Below are 15,000 nucleotides of genomic sequence, written 5' to 3'. Positions count from 1 at the left end.
GGAGGGGAGAAAAGGGTACCACCTATGGGATCCAAAGGAAGGTCATGTGTTTGCTCGTCACAGTTGGATCCAGTATCCTGGAGTCTCCATCGTTTGGTCCTGCCTTATTCTGTGCTGGCTTCATTTTTTTTGTTTGTTTGTTTGTTTTATTTTTGGCTGCGCTGGGTCTTTGTCGCTGCAGGCGGGCCTTCTCTAGTTGCGGTGAGTAGGGGCTACTCTGGAGCTGCGGTGCTCGAGTTTCTCAGTGCAATAGCTTCTCTTGTTGCAGAGCACAGGCTGCAGGCACGTGGGCTTCAGTAGTTGCGGCGTTTGGGCTCCTTAGTTGTGGCTCGAAGGCTCTAGAGCACAGGCTCAGCAGTTGTGGTGCCTAGGCTTAGTTGCTCCACAGGCATGTGGGATCTTCCCAGACCAGGGATTGAATCCATGTCCTCTGCCCTGACAGGCTAATTCTTTACCACTGAGCCACCAGGGAAGCCCTGGCTTCATTTTTTTTTTTCTTTAATAATTTCATTTATTTATTGTTTTTGGCTGTGCTGCGTCTTCATTCCTGCCCAGGCTTTCTCTGGTTGTGGGGAGCGGGGGCTATTCTCTAGTTGTGGCGCCCGGGCTTCGCATTGCGGTGGCCTCTCTTGTTTCAGAACACAGGCTCTAGGACTCTCAGGCTTTAGTACTTGTGGCTTCCCAGGCTCTAGAGCACAGGCTCAGTAGTTGTTGCCCATGGGCTTAATTGCTCTGCAGCACGTGGGATCTTCCCAGATCAGGAATCGAACCCATGTCTCCTGCATTGGCAGACAAATTCCTTACCACTGAGCCACCAGGGAAGCCCTTGGCCTCATTTTTAAGCAGGCTCTTTGCTCACATAGAGGCCAATATGCCCAATAGAAGCTCCGGCCTTAAAGCCACGGTGGGAAAAGTTCTTCCCTCCGGATAGCCTCAGTAAAAGTCCCGGGGCCAGTGATCAGATACCTGCCTGGGACCACATGCCAGTCTCTGAACCTGTCACAGGCTGTAGGCAGGAGGGGGATGCTGGGGCTGTGTTCACACTGGCCAGGGGAGGATTACATTACCCCCTCTGGAGCGGGTCAGATCAACCCCGCCCAGACCAGATGGGCCGAGAATGAGGGAGGGGTGGCTCCTCAAAGGAAGTTCTGAGGAACAGGGAACAGAGACTGGGCTGGCTGAAATGCAGCTGGGTGTGGGACCTGGCACCACACTCCAGCCAGTGGACAGAATCGGTCAGTGTGCCTGGGCTGTGGCTTAGTGGTCATGTAGGTGCTCAGGGTTGCCCCAGGTCTCAGAATTCCATTTCCAGCTTCTTTTGTTGATGGAGCAGAAGCTAATGAGACATCTTCCCCCAGCTTTCTCTTCCCAAGGACAAAACTGGGCTGGCAAGAATTCCCCTCATTAGTCATTGGCCAGAGATGGTCACTTGCCCCTCTCTAACCAATCACAGGCTAGGGAATGAAATAGCCATGATTGGTTTGGACCAATGAGAATTAACCCTGGAACTGGAGACAGAGGCTTACCTACCTAGAGCTTTGAGTACTTGACCCCAGTGGTATGGATGCTGGGTGGGTGTCCAGCTGTGTTTGCTACAGTACTGCAGACACCAGCTGTGGCTCACACTGGTGGGATCAATTCTCAAAATACTAGAAACTCACTGTGGAATTCGGGAGATGGAGCTACTCCTTATCCTGGATGATTTCTGGAAAAGATTCTGTAATGGAGTTTTGGCTTGGGCATTGAAGGATGTATAGGAGTTCTCTAGCGAGAGGATAGGCCAGGTAGAAGGCTTGGAGGTATGAAAATTCATGGCGTATCTGAGGATTATGGGGCTGTGGGAGTGTGTACAGTGAAAAGGCAGAAAATGAGGCCTCAAGCCTACCGAGGGCCGTGAATGCCGTGTTCGTGATCATTTCTTGAGTGCCTACTATGTGCCAAGCATGATGTGTATTGTGACTAATGGCTGGGAAAACCCTGCAGGTGGAGAGGTGTTTGTCTCTCCCTTTAGTGATGAGGGCACTGAGGCTTGGAGAGGTGGAATGGCTCACCCAGAGTCCCAGCATTGGAAATGGCCAAGCTGGCATTCGAAGCCAGGATTTAAACTCCAGAGTCTGTGCTATTTTCCCCTCCCCTGGGATCTTTTGCCCAGAACAGCCTCCCGAACACCTGGCCCATTTGTTAAAAAAAAAAAAAAACAAATGTACCACAAGTAGTTCCTTGGAAGCTTGATTTCTTTTTTGTTTCTTAGAAAAATATTTCTCAATTCCCTGATCCTCTCTAGAGTGTATGATTCCTTCTGTGAACCAGCTCCAGCTGCTGCTTCCTGTTTATTGCAATTTAGAAAGGGACAGTAACAGTGAGAGTGCCCTTCTCTCCCTGCCCTGGGTCTCCTCCTGCCACCTCCACCCTGTACCAGCTGCCCTCCAGTTTCTCCAGCAGGCTGTTAGGACTTTGCTTCCTTTTTGTGTACAACCTCCGCTCGGCTCACTTTATACCAGACCGTGTGGCGCTAATGGTAAAGAACTCGCCTGCCAATGCAGGAGATGTAAGAGACACAGGTTCTATCCCTCGGTTGGGAGGATCCCCTGGAGGAGGGCATGGCAACCCACTCCAGTGTTCTTGCCTGGAGAATCCCATTGACAGAGGATCCTGGCAGGCTACAGTCCATAGGAGCTCAGAGAATTGGACACAACTGAGCAAGCAAACATTATAATATTACTGCAAACACGACTGCTTGAAACAGCACATATTTATTGCCCCAGAGTTTCTGGGGGTGAGGAGCCTGGGCATGGCTTAGCTGGGTCTCTCAAGGGTGCACACACATGAATTGGCAGGGGGATTCCTTCTGAGCTCCTGTGACGTGGGCAGCATTCAGTTTCTCATGGGCTTTGAACTGAAAGCCTCGGGTTCTTGCTGGCCTTTGGCAGGAGGCCGCCCTCAGTTCCTTCCCTGGTGACCTTTTCAAAGCCAGAGTCTCCTGGCAGGTTGGAGTTACAGTCTTCCATAGTGGAATCGCATCCGTGTGGTCCCTACATATTCATCACCTTTGCCATATTCTGTTGGTTCAGAATAAGTCATGTGCCCTCCATCCCCCGCCCCAGGCAAGGAGAGGAGAGGGGACCGAAGGACCCAAGGACGTGACATGAGGTGAGGCTCATGGGGCCATCTCAGAGCCTGTCTGCCACCATCACTAAGCCTTCTCCCTTTCTGTTTTTAACATCAAAGCCAACAGACAACATGTGCTAGTCTTCATCCTGCCCTTTTCACTTAAGGGCAGATCTTGGAAGTTCTTTCTCATTGAGGGGCTTGGTTGGGCGGGACTGAGATGATGGGCCATTGATTCTGGGCTTGACTGGGGAGGCTCTAGAGTGGCCCTTGAAGGAGAGAGAGGCACGTGGCGACCCTGTCTGTGCTCAGAAAGATCACTCTTGTGCTCCCTGCATGCCTGGCCCAGCTTGAAGTACTGACCTGTATTAACCCACTTAATCCTCACAACAGCCCTGGGAGGACAGCACTTTTATTATCGCCATTTTGCAGAAGAAGACATCAAGGCCCAGAGAGGTTATGTCACTTATCCGAGGTCACACAGCCAGAAAGTAGCAGTAGGAACTCTTACCTTCATTTTACAGATGAGGCAACTAAAACTCAGAAGGGTTCATCAGCTTGCCTCAGTAACATCAAATGGCTAATCAATGTGGGGGTGTGGAGGGTAGGGAAAGAGTGGGTTCTGTGACCCATCTTGCTTGACTCTGGTCACTGTCGTGAAGCTGGCAGAGGCCTAGAGTTGGAGGAGTAACCAAATACCCAGGCTGGTGGCTCTTCAGCACTGTGGGGTCAGCGAAGGACAGCAGCCTGGGAGGGAGCTGGTTCTGCCCTCCCCCAAGCAGATGCACTGACAGCTCCCTTTCTCCCACCAGTTCAGAACCTATAACGTGACCTACATGGGGCCCACCCTGCGTGTCGCGGCCAGCACCCTGAGGTCTGGAGCTTCCTACAGCGCACGGGTGAAGGCCTGGGCTCAGAGCTACAACAGCAGCTGGAGCGCGTGGAGCCCCAGCACCAAGTGGCTTAACTGTGAGTACCCTCCCGGGAGTCCTGAGCAGTTAGCATCTCTCTCTGTCTCTGTTTTTTGGGGGGTTTCGTGAGTGTGTGTGTGTGGTTTTTCTTTTTTCTTTTTTTTTTGGCCTTAACCTCGCGGCTTGCAGGATCTCAGTTTCCCCACCAGGGCCCAGTGATTGAATTAGAGTCACTCTATGGAAAGCCTGGAACCCTAACCACTAGCAACCAGGGAATGCTCAGCAGTTAGCATCTCTGCTCCCTACTTTTATTCCATGGCCACTTACCCCAGCCCAATATCTGGTTTCCATATCATAAGATGCCTCTAACTGCAATAACACAATTTCCAACTGATGTGGTATACAGTCAGGGTATGGGGTAGGTTACAGTAACAAACCCACAAGTTCCACAGCTTAACACTATAGGAGTGGATTTCTCGCTCAGGTAACAGTTCAACATGAACTTTGCTGATTGCTAGCTGGTTTTCCTCCCTGTGGCTCCATCGTTTTCTAGGACAAAGATTCTTAGCCTTTCTGCATCATGGACAGTCCAGCGAAGCCTGTGGACCTCATCTCAGTATTTTTTAGAGTATAGTTGATTCACAATATTATGTTAGTTTCAGGTGTACAGCAAAGTTGATTAATTATACATACTCATATATCTACTCTTTTTCAGGTTTTTTTTTCCCATATAGGTTATTAATGAGTACTGAGTATAGTTCCCTGTACTATATAGTATGTCCTTGTTGATTAATTCTTTTACTTAAAGTAGTGTGCATATGGCCAGTCCCAATCTCTCAGTTCATCCCTCCCCCCACACCCCTTTCCCCCTTGACAACCACAAGCCAGAATATTTTTAAATGTATGAAATAAAGTACAGAGGATTTCAATGGAAACCTAGTTGTATTGAAATGTGATTATAAAAAGATTTTAAAATATATTTGCTATCTAAGAATATAGGCTTCTTTAATAACACATTAAAAATAGGATCTAGTGGTAGTTCTCATAAGTACGGTCATTTCAAAGTAGATGAGCTTAAAGGATATTTCATGGTACTCCTGCCATCAGGTGATAAGAGAATACCTGTGGTTTCTGTTGGGGCCTGAGTGACTGATGCTGCTATTACTGTAGCTTGCTGTCTCCATTCCTAATGGGAGGAAACGCCAGGTTTCAGAAGTTTGTGAAGGCTTCCCTGGTGGTTCAGTGGTAAAGAATCTGCTTACCAATGCAGGAGACACAGGCTCAGTCCCTGATCTGGGAAGGTCCCACATGCCATGGAGCAGTTAAGCCCCTCCACCACAACTACTGAGCCTGAGCTCTACAGCCTAGGAGCCACAGCTACTGAAGTCTGCGTACCCTAGAGCCTGTGCCCCACAACGAGAGAAGCCACCACAGTGAGAAGCCCGTGCACTGCACCTAAAGAGTGGCTCCCACTCCCTGCCACTAGAGAAAAGCCTGTGCAGCAATGAAGACCCAGTACAGCCATAAATCAATCAATCAATAAAATTATATTAAAAGTTAGTGAAAATAAAGCTATCATTTCTTTCCCGTCAAAGCTCCCAGACCCCTAAATTCTAATGGCAACCATGTTGGAAGTCCCCAAGTGAAGAATCCCTGCTCTAGGGCCCTGCCATCATCTGAATCCAGCCAGCAGAAAGGGAATGAGAGTGGGGAGACCACAGCTGCTTCTTAAAAGCCTCAGCAAGAGGTGACACACATCACTTCCTCTCAAGTTCTATTGGTGGAACTGGTCACATGGCCACACATCGCTGCAAGGGGTTCTGGGAATTACAGTCCCTCATCTGGTACTCTGTTCCCCTAAACAACACTTTGTGACTTTTTCAGTAAAGATATTGAATTATCTCACATAAAATGAGGCCTTACAGGGGAATTCCCCAGCCGTCCAGGCTTTACGATTCTGTGCTTCCACTGCTGAGGGCCCTTGTTCAATCTCTGGTCAGGGAACTAAGATCCCACAAGCTGCACTACGTGGCCAAAAGAAAGAAAAAAATAAAGAGGTTTAGCCAATGAATACTGCTGCTCGGTGACGTCACTCCGGAGTCTTGTCTTTCCCTCTGCCACCCCTAGCATGGTAGCATTTTGTCCTTATCTACTGTCACCTCATGGCCCCAGGCTGTCTGCTGCGAACACCCTCACGTCCCAGGCCCAAAGGGAATGGAAGGCTGCCGCAAGGAGTACATCCCGTGCACCTTTTATCAGGAAGGTGCATGGGACTGGAAAAGTCCACAGGACTGGAAAAACCGTTCCAGTCCTGGTGGACTTCCCCTTGCATCTCATCAGCCAGGACTGTCACACGGCCTCTCCCAACTGCAAGGGAGGCAGGGAACTCAAATACCTGGAAAGGGGAGAAGTTTTGGCCCATGATTGGCCCAAACCTCAGGGTGGGCACATCACAGCCTGGCCAAGAAGGGGAGACAGCTGTAGGGTGGGGGAAGCTGCGCGAGGCATCGTCTGAATAGTGGGAGAAGGAAGGGCTGTTGTGAACGCTCACTGAAGGAAGAGTTCTTCAAAGTGCTAGGTATAATGGCAGGTACCCCACCCCAACCCATCACACCCCTCTCAGCATCGCTCATCCTGTCCTGTCGACGCCTCTTGACCGTCTGTGTCCAGCTCTGGGCTGTAGCCCCTGTGAGTGGTGCCTGCTCCGTGTCTGTCTCCATTGTCCAGCATAGCACCAGGCACGTAGTAAGTGCTTGGGAAAGTTTTATCAAATGGATTTTCCCCTTTGACCTGGAGAAGGGAAGGGAAATAGATCGTGTGGGACAGATACCATGTGCTGGACACTCATTCATTATTTCCACAAATATTTCTTGAGCTCCTACTACATATTAGACACTAGCCCAGTGCTAGATGCCGAGGGATCAGTGGTGAGCAAAATAGACAAGAATCCCTGTTTCTGTGGAACTGACATTTTGGAAAGGGAGACAGTAAATAAACGAGTAAACAAAAATATAAATGAGATCTAGATCTAGTAAGTCCGAGAAGGAAATAAAGCAGGGAAAAGGGATGGGAGAAGGTAACATTAGAGAAGGGGTGAGGGAGAACTTTCTGGACCTGGCAGTGAACAAGGAGAGGGGTCCAGCTCTGTGAAAACTGCTTTGTTTCTGCAGGCCCTGCTTCACATGTATATTAAATCGTATAAGCCTCACAGCAATGAGTTAAGTAGTTATTAACCCCATTGTACAGATGAGGAAACTGAGGCACAGAGTGGGTGAGCCTCTTGTCCTGGGTTGCCAGCAAGTCTCTGACAGAGTCAGGCTTTGAACTGAAGGCATGGAACTCCAAGTCTCTGCACTTGACTTCAGTGCTTCAGGAAAGAGAGGCAAGTTCAGGCCCTGAGCTTTGGGAGAGCAGGGGACAGCGAGGAGGCCAGGGTGGCGGGGGCTCAGAGCAGGGAGTAGGAGCTGCCACGGCAGCCAGCGCACGCAGAGTCTTGGAGGGTCCCAGAGCCCCGGGCTCCTTCTCTGGGAGGTGGAGACCAGGCTGGATGTGGCGCACCGAAGGCTCACAGCTTCCCTCTGCTTCCAGACTACGAGGAGACCTGGGAGCAGCGCCTCCAGCTGGGCGTCGGCATCTCGTGCGTCATCGTCCTGGCGGTGTGCGTGTCCTGCTACATCAGCATCATCAAGTGAGTCCGGGGCTCCAGCCGCCCCGGAGTGTGGAGTGGGCAGGAATCTCCCCTCTCACCTGACAGCTTGCAGCCCTGTTGCTCAATGACAGATACTTACTGAGGAGCTACGATGTGCAAGGCACTGAACGGACAGGGAGACCCTGTGTTCTTGGGGAGGCAGAAGATGCCAGGCCAGCAAGTAACCATGGCTGTTTCCCATAGTGACCCTTGCACTGAAGGAATCGGGCCAAGACGAGCTGGGGGACATTCCAGGGGTGCCAGGGCGGGTTCCTCTGAGGGGTGATGGCCTGACAGTGGGATGGAGCTGGCCGGGGACAGGGCCTTCCTTTGGCAGAAGGGAGATGGATCGTACCCAGGGTACGCCCCAAACATTTGATGGCAGGTGGTAATAGACAGGAATTCTAGACGATTGCCCTGCAGAATCAGGAGACCTGGGTTCGGATCCTGGCCTTGGCACTTGGTAACTGTATGACCGAGTTTCTGAACCTCTGTTTAGCCTTGGGTCCCTATTTCATCAGTCCCAAGAGTCCTAAGGGAGTCCCGGAGCTCTGGGTGCAAGGAGCCTTGTCTCCAGTGAGCATGAGCCCTAGGAATGTGGAGTCTCAGAGCCTCAGTCCCCCCACCTCTGAAATGGGACTAATGGGCCTAAGCTGACCACATAAGGAAGGGCGATGGTGGAGGGCTGATGGTGAGTGAGTATCCGCAGTCTGCCAGGTGCACAGTAGGTGTGCAGGGAATGCAAGGTCCCTTCTCCACGTCTGTCGCTGATACCTCTGAGCCCTCTGGGCTGGTCTTTCCCCTTCTCTGAGCCTCAGTTTCCCCATCATCTGTCCTCTCCACCCACCACTCTTTGTATCCTAGTTCTCCAACCTCCTTGCTGTTCTTCGAACTCCCAACCCAAGCAAGTTCTTCCCTCCAGTCCTTTGCACTCACTGTGCTCCCTGCCTGGAAAGCCCTTTCCCCAGGCATTGCTGAGACCCGTACCTCCTCCACCTTCAGTCGCCTCTCGGAAGCTACCTCCTCAGAGAGGCCTTCCTGGATCACACTCTTTATTCCTCTCTGGTCCCTTATGGCCTTTATTTTTATTCCTGGCACTTCCTGTCAGGAATGAATGATGTCATATAGTCATTTCCGCATCCGTTTGTCTGTCTCCATCTTCTAGAAGGTCTGTTCTGTGAAGGCAGGTGTTTCTGTTTGTCTTGTCCGCTGAAGCCTGGCACAGTGAGTGATACCTAGGAGGTGCTCAGTAAATGGGTGGTAACTGACTGAGTGGAGTAGGTGGAGGCTAATCCAGAGGCAGTCTGAGAAGATTCCTGCCCAGCCCTGACCCAGGAAGGGAGGAAGAACCCCTTGGCCTCTCCGGCCATGCCAGACTTCTTCTGGGCACTTTGTCCTCCGCTGCTCCAGAGGAAAGGTTGTTGAAGGGGAAACCCAGGATTCTCTCTCTGCATCTTGTGTGTGTTGTGCTCAGCTGCTCGGTCATGTCTGACTCTGTGACCCCATAGTCTGTACCCCACCAGTCTCCTCTGTCCATGGGACTCTCCCGGCAAGAATACTGGAGTGGGTAGCCATTTCCTCCCCTAGGGGATCTTCCCAACCCAAGGATCGAACCCATGTCTCCTGTGGCTCCTACATCGGCAGGCAGATTCTTTACTATTTGCACCACCTGGGAAGTCCCTCTGCCGCTTGGGTCTCCCCTAATTCCCAGGGACTTGCTCCCTCTGGGGCGGAGGCGGCCGCATCAGGAATTCCACTCTGGGTAGCAAACTGCTGGACCCGAACCCAGCTCTAATGCCCCCGAGGTGGAAGAACCTGTTTCACGGGGTGAGGGTGAGGGAGCCAGAAATCTATCAGCGTGATCTCTGAGCTAATAAGTCTGGGTGACTGTGAATCTTTTGTATGGGGAGAACATCAACCTGTTAGTGATTCTCAGGGACCAACAACTTGTCCTTTCTTTTTTAGGATTAAGAAAGAATGGTGGGACCAAATTCCCAACCCAGCCCACAGCCCCCTCGTGGCTGTTGTCATCCAGGATTCTCAGGTAGGAAAAGGGGTGGGTGAGGATGCTTTGGGTCGTGTGTATCGGGAAACACATGTCAAGACACGTGGGGTGTTAGGGATATCTCTTGACTTTGCGGGTTGCACGTGGGCAGTCAGGAAGATTTCAGGGTAGGTTGAGTCAACAGCTAGAGGCTTTGGCTTCCCTTCTTTGGCTTCCATGAGTGTTCTTTCAGCTCGGGGGGTGGGGTCCTCTGGAATTGGATTTCCTGCTTTGTTGTTGTTCTGAGGTCTCTGAGGTCCTCTGCATATCGTCTCCTAGGGAGGTACCTGTCCCGTGTAGGACAGGAGGTCACAAGGAGTTGAAGAGGGAACAAGTTTTCCGTTTCTTCCTCTTAAGAGCAGGAAACTGCCCCAGAAGCACCAGCAAATCTCTCCATTCTCAATGACTTGAATTACATCACAGCCTCTTTCATAAAGCACTCCCCTATAAGGAGTGGGAATACTCCTCACAGATGGACCATCCAGATGGACACTCCTGAGCTAGGAGTGTGGCCAGCTTCCCCAGTGCAGTGGCCACATGGAATTTGCCTGAGCACCATCAGGGTTCTCTAGGAAGGGGCGCAGGGGGATACAAGTCCTGTCTAGAACGGAAGGTCTGTGAGTCTTCAGTTCTCCAGGGACCCTGAGGCAGGCTCTGGAGTCAGCTTTGAACCCTCACTGTCGCTTATCTGCAGGGTAGACTTAACAAGCTGCTTAACTTCTCTGAGCCTCAGTTCCTTCATGTGGGTTATAGTAGTGGTTATAACAGGGCTGATGTTGGAATTCACTGAGACAATTCACAGAAAGTGAATATTACAGCACATGGTGTCATTTATGTATCAGTTAGCTCTTGCTGTATAACAAATCATCCCCAAATTTAGAAATTTTGATGATGTCAAGTCTCCTCAAGTCAAACAGGCTCTGAGCATTGCTGGATGCCAGGCTGGGTGGGAAGGCCTCTCTGCTCTGTGTCATTGGCTGTTTCCACGTTTTAGGTGTCACTGTGGAGGAAGCGGTCTCGAGGCCAGGAACCAGCCAAATGCCCGTATGTAAGGGGCTGGAATTAGGGTGGGGGGCCCCATCTTGAAGCTGGAGTCACACCCCCTTGATGTCTGCCTTTCCTTCCTGGGTGTTCAGCACTTGTCCTGTGACACTGGGTTTTGAGGGGTGGCAGAGGGAGGGGTGGTCTAAGTAGGTCAACTGCCAACTGAGCCCCCTGAGTTTCATTGGTTGGGGGGTGGTCAGTGAACCCCTTTGGGATGCCCAGTCTGTCCTGAGCAAGGCTGATGGTGGTAACAAGCAAGGCAGCCGTGCGTGCACGCTTGCTAAGTTGCTGCAGTTGTGTCCGACTCTTTGCGACCCTGTGGACTAAACTGTAGCCCACCAGGCTCCTCTGTCCAAGGGGTTCTCCAAGCAAGAATACTGGAGTGGGTTGCCATGCCCCCCTCCAGGGGATCTTCCAGACACAGGGATTGAGCCCACATCTCTGATGTCTCCTGCACTGGCAGGAGGGTTCTTTACCACTATCACCACGTGGGGAGTTGATTAGAGGTCAGACAAGAAATCCTGGCAAGGCTTTATTAGAGCCCCTGCTGCAGTGGGGAGCAGGGGTGGAGAACAAGTAACAGATTCCCTTGCTGACTACCAGGGAGGGGCGAATTGGTTCATTATACAGGGTGAGGGCGGGGGTGTGTCCAGGGCTTGGGCTGGAAAGATGGCATAGGTGTTTTGCCTGATTCTCTGGTGGTGTGGTGTGCAGGGGGCATGCACAGAACCCTGCTTTTATTCCTGACACTGCTTTTGCTCCCAGCTCTTCAAAAGTGGCAGTTGAGGTTTGGGGTCTTTTTGTATCTTTTGTCCATCGTTTGCCCCAACTGCAGCATGCACACAGTTATTTTTACTTCCATATAGTTTCTTAATATTCTGTTGCTCAAGGAGAGGTTTGTTCCAGTGCGAGCATTGCAGCAGTGCAGCAAAGGGTCCCAGGTCCCAGCCTGTCTCAACACCAGTTCAGGGTGATTTTGAGCTGGGCTTTGAAGGGTGAATAGGAGTTTGTCAAGAGGAGAAAGTGAACTCTGATTAAACTTTGTTTTTGTAGACACTGGAAGACTTGTCTTGCCAAGCTCCTGCCCTGTTTACTGGAGCATGGCATGGAGAGGGATGACGACTTCTCTAAGGCTGCTAGAAATGGGCCTTCCCAGGGTTCTGGGAAAGTAGCATGGTGCCCCGTGGAGGTCAGCAAGACGATCCTCCGGCCTGAGAGCATCAGTGTGGTGCGGTGCGTGGAGCTGTTTGAGGCCCAAGTGGAGAAGGAAGAAGAGGAAGTGGAGGAAGATAAAGGGAGCTTCTGCCCATCACCTGAGAACAGCGGGGGCCTCTTCCAGGAGGGCAGAGAGGACATTGCGGCCCGGCTGACAGAGAGCCTGTTCCTGCACCTTCTCAGAGATGAGACTGGGGGCTTTAGTCCACAAGGTGTGGAGTCCTGCCTTCTTCCCCCTTTAGAAAATGCAAATGCTCAGAGGCCCTGGGCCGAATTCCCAAGGGTGGGGCCCCAGGAGGCATCATCTGAGGACAAGGAACAGCCTCTGAGCCCAGAATCAAGTCCTCCGGCCACTCCAACCCAGAACCCAGCCGGCCTGCCTCTCCCAGAGATGCCCGCCACCATCTCAGACAACCCTGCTTACCGCAGCTTCAGCACCTTCCTGAGCCAGTCCTCGGGCCCTGGAGAGCTTGACTCAGACCCACAGCTGGCCAAATGCCTGGGGGAAGTGGACCCCAACATCCCCACCACCCCCGAGCCGGAACCAGAGACCTGGGAACAGATTCTGCGTCAGAGGGTGCTCCAGCACAGGGCGGCCCCCGGCCCCGCCTCGGCCCCTAGCAGCGGCTACCGGGAATTTGTGCAGGCGGTGAAGGAGGGTGGCACCCGGGACAGCGGGCCGGCCGGCTTCGGGCCCTCTGAAGAGGCCGGCTACAAGGCCTTCTCCAGCTTGCTTGCCAGCAGTGACAGCTGCCCTGCGACTTCTGGGGTTGACCCCAGCAGCGGGGAAGGGGGCTACAAACCCTTCCAGAGCCTTGCTTCTGGCTGCCCCAGGACCCCTTCCCCCACTCCCGTTCCCCTGTTCACTTTCGGCCTGGACACGGACCCCCCTCACAGTCCTCAGGACTCAGAGTGGCCTGAGTTGGAGCCAGCAGTCAAGGGAGACGATGGACAGAAACCCCTCTTCGCCCCCGTGCCGGTCACAGACCCTCTCAGGGACGACCTGGGCAACGGCATCATCTACTCAGCCCTCACCTGCCACCTATGTGGCCACCTGAAGCAGTGCCACGGCCAGGAGGAAGCTGGCAAGGCGCAAATTGTGGCCAGCCCCTGCTGCGGCTGCTGCTGTGGGGACAGGTCCTCGCCTCTGCTGAGTCCGCTGAAAGCCCCAGACTCCCTGCCCCAGGGGACTCCACTGGCAGCCAGCCTCTCTGCGGCCTCCCTAGCACCCTTAGGTGTCTCAGAGGAGGGTAAGTGCCCTCTGTTCAATGCCCCCAGCCATGCCCAGAGCTCAGGCCAGGCTCCTGCAGTGACTGCCATGCCCTCCCCAGGCCCCACGTGCATGGACGCTTCCTAGGTGCGTGCCCGCTCCTTGCTGAAGTCTACAGAGGAGATGGGGCCTTAATCAGGCCTGTGAAATGCCTGCCCCTGGAAGGCTGCCAGGCTGGCAGAGTTCCAGAAGACTCTGGGAACTCTGGAGTGAAGTTCTCAGACGCCAGGTCTACAGGGACTGGACGCCCCAGCTCCCTTTGCTGGCCCGGCTCACCACCTCCCACGGGAGTGGGGGCTCCAGGCAGCTGTGCCCAAAGAGGCACCTGCAGTCATCTGGAGATTCCCCGGGCACCTTGGCTTGTGCACCTTGGCCACTTCACTGGTTCACAGATGTGCCAGCAGACTGTCCCTGGCATACTCAAGGCATATTCTGTCACTCTGACCCAGTTCTTGCCCAGACTCCGGAGTAGCTACCACCATCTCTCTAGATTGGATGCTGAGCCTAGAAACTCACCAAGCCAACTGGGGAATTGACTTGGGAGGCCTTGGGAAATTGAGGTCCAGGAAGGGTGGTCATCTGCCCAGAGATGTCTATTCATTCAACAGAAGTTGACGCTGGGGGCAAGGTCTGAGCTGCAGAGGGGTGATTAATTAAGCGGAGTTAACCAAGGACATGATAAATTGTGATTTCTGAGACGTGACAGCTTGTGGCCAGCTTCCCACGCAAGGCTGGGATTCCTGTTAAGCATTGGATCCCCAGAGAGGAGGCATGCCTGGCAACCTTGGGGCAGGCGTGTGCCCCCAGGGATGCCATTGCTGGCATCACTGCTTCAGAAGGTGTGGCTCAGGCCCCCTGATCCAGTGAGCTGGGGCGACCAAGACGCTGACACCAGGCACATCACCCACACATCATCAACTCCCACCTCAGGTTGAAGAATGCTTGTTTGTGTGCATCTCAAAAATTATTTCATCACTGGGTGTTTGTGTTTGCTGAGGAGGGTGGAATGGGAAGAGACGGAGTTTTGTATAAATAAAGGTTCTTTATCTCTTTCCCCTCCCCCGCCACCATTTATTAAACATCCTGCCAAGCATCCTTGGCAACTGTTTTATCTCTATTAACTCACAGAATCTTCCCATCCAGAGGAACGGAGACCAGCCCAAGAGGTTAAGTAACTTGCTGTCTCTTCCTGGGTTTCCCCAAGACCGGAATTCAAGTGAAGTTCATTGAAATAGGAGGTGATCCCAGGAAGTCCTGCTTGGAGAATGGGGAAGGGAGCGGGGAAGGGCAGGAAGCAATTGAGGTGTTATCACACAGAGTGCCAGCGCAGGCAACAGCTGCTTCAGCCGCTGGGAGCTTCAGAAAGCCAGGCACACCACATGCCTCGAGGTGGGGAGCTGGGCTGTTCATCCACACATTCCCATCTGTCCTTGGTTGAGGGCTGTGTCCAGGGGCATTAACTCCCCAGCACTTCCAGCTGCTCCAGGAAAGTCCTCAGGTTGAAAGTAGGGGGCACAGGGAGGAGATGTGGGCAGGGCTGTACCGGCAGCTGCTACTTTGCCAAGGTCACTCAGCCAGTGGCAGACTGAAGCTGAACCCAGGCAGGGTCTCCATTGCCCAGGCCCTTTGTAGGTGATCCGTGCTTGACATCTGGGTGGTCGGTGTATGGTGTGGGCCTCAGACATGCAGGCAGGGGATCTTAATTAAGCTCCTTTGTCTG

At 52.7% G+C, this 15,000-nt stretch overlaps 1 protein-coding gene across 13 annotated transcripts in view; it reads left to right on the top strand.

Annotated features, from left to right (window-relative positions):
- Positions 1 to 14,332, top strand: part of IL4R (interleukin 4 receptor) — a 50,009-nt gene extending 35,677 nt beyond the window's left edge. For all 13 annotated transcript variants that reach the window (XM_070362732.1, XM_005907610.2, XM_070362733.1 and 10 more), the window contains 5 exons: positions 3,921 to 4,077; positions 7,608 to 7,707; positions 9,673 to 9,751; positions 10,746 to 10,795; positions 11,849 to 14,332. In XM_070362732.1, the coding sequence (XP_070218833.1) occupies positions 3,921 to 4,077; positions 7,608 to 7,707; positions 9,673 to 9,751; positions 10,746 to 10,795; positions 11,849 to 13,367 (1,905 nt within the window). In that variant the 3' untranslated portion in view covers positions 13,368 to 14,332. The remainder of the gene's footprint in view (positions 1 to 3,920; positions 4,078 to 7,607; positions 7,708 to 9,672; positions 9,752 to 10,745; positions 10,796 to 11,848) is intronic.
- The last annotated feature ends 668 nt before the right edge of the window (positions 14,333 to 15,000 follow it).

The sequence above is a fragment of the Bos mutus genome, chromosome 25, assembly GCF_027580195.1.
Source record: "Bos mutus isolate GX-2022 chromosome 25, NWIPB_WYAK_1.1, whole genome shotgun sequence".
In the NCBI taxonomy this organism is placed as follows: domain Eukaryota; kingdom Metazoa; phylum Chordata; class Mammalia; order Artiodactyla; family Bovidae; genus Bos; species Bos mutus.
Note: the sequence above shows the minus strand (reverse complement) of the source record. Positions and strands in the feature narration are given on the sequence as shown.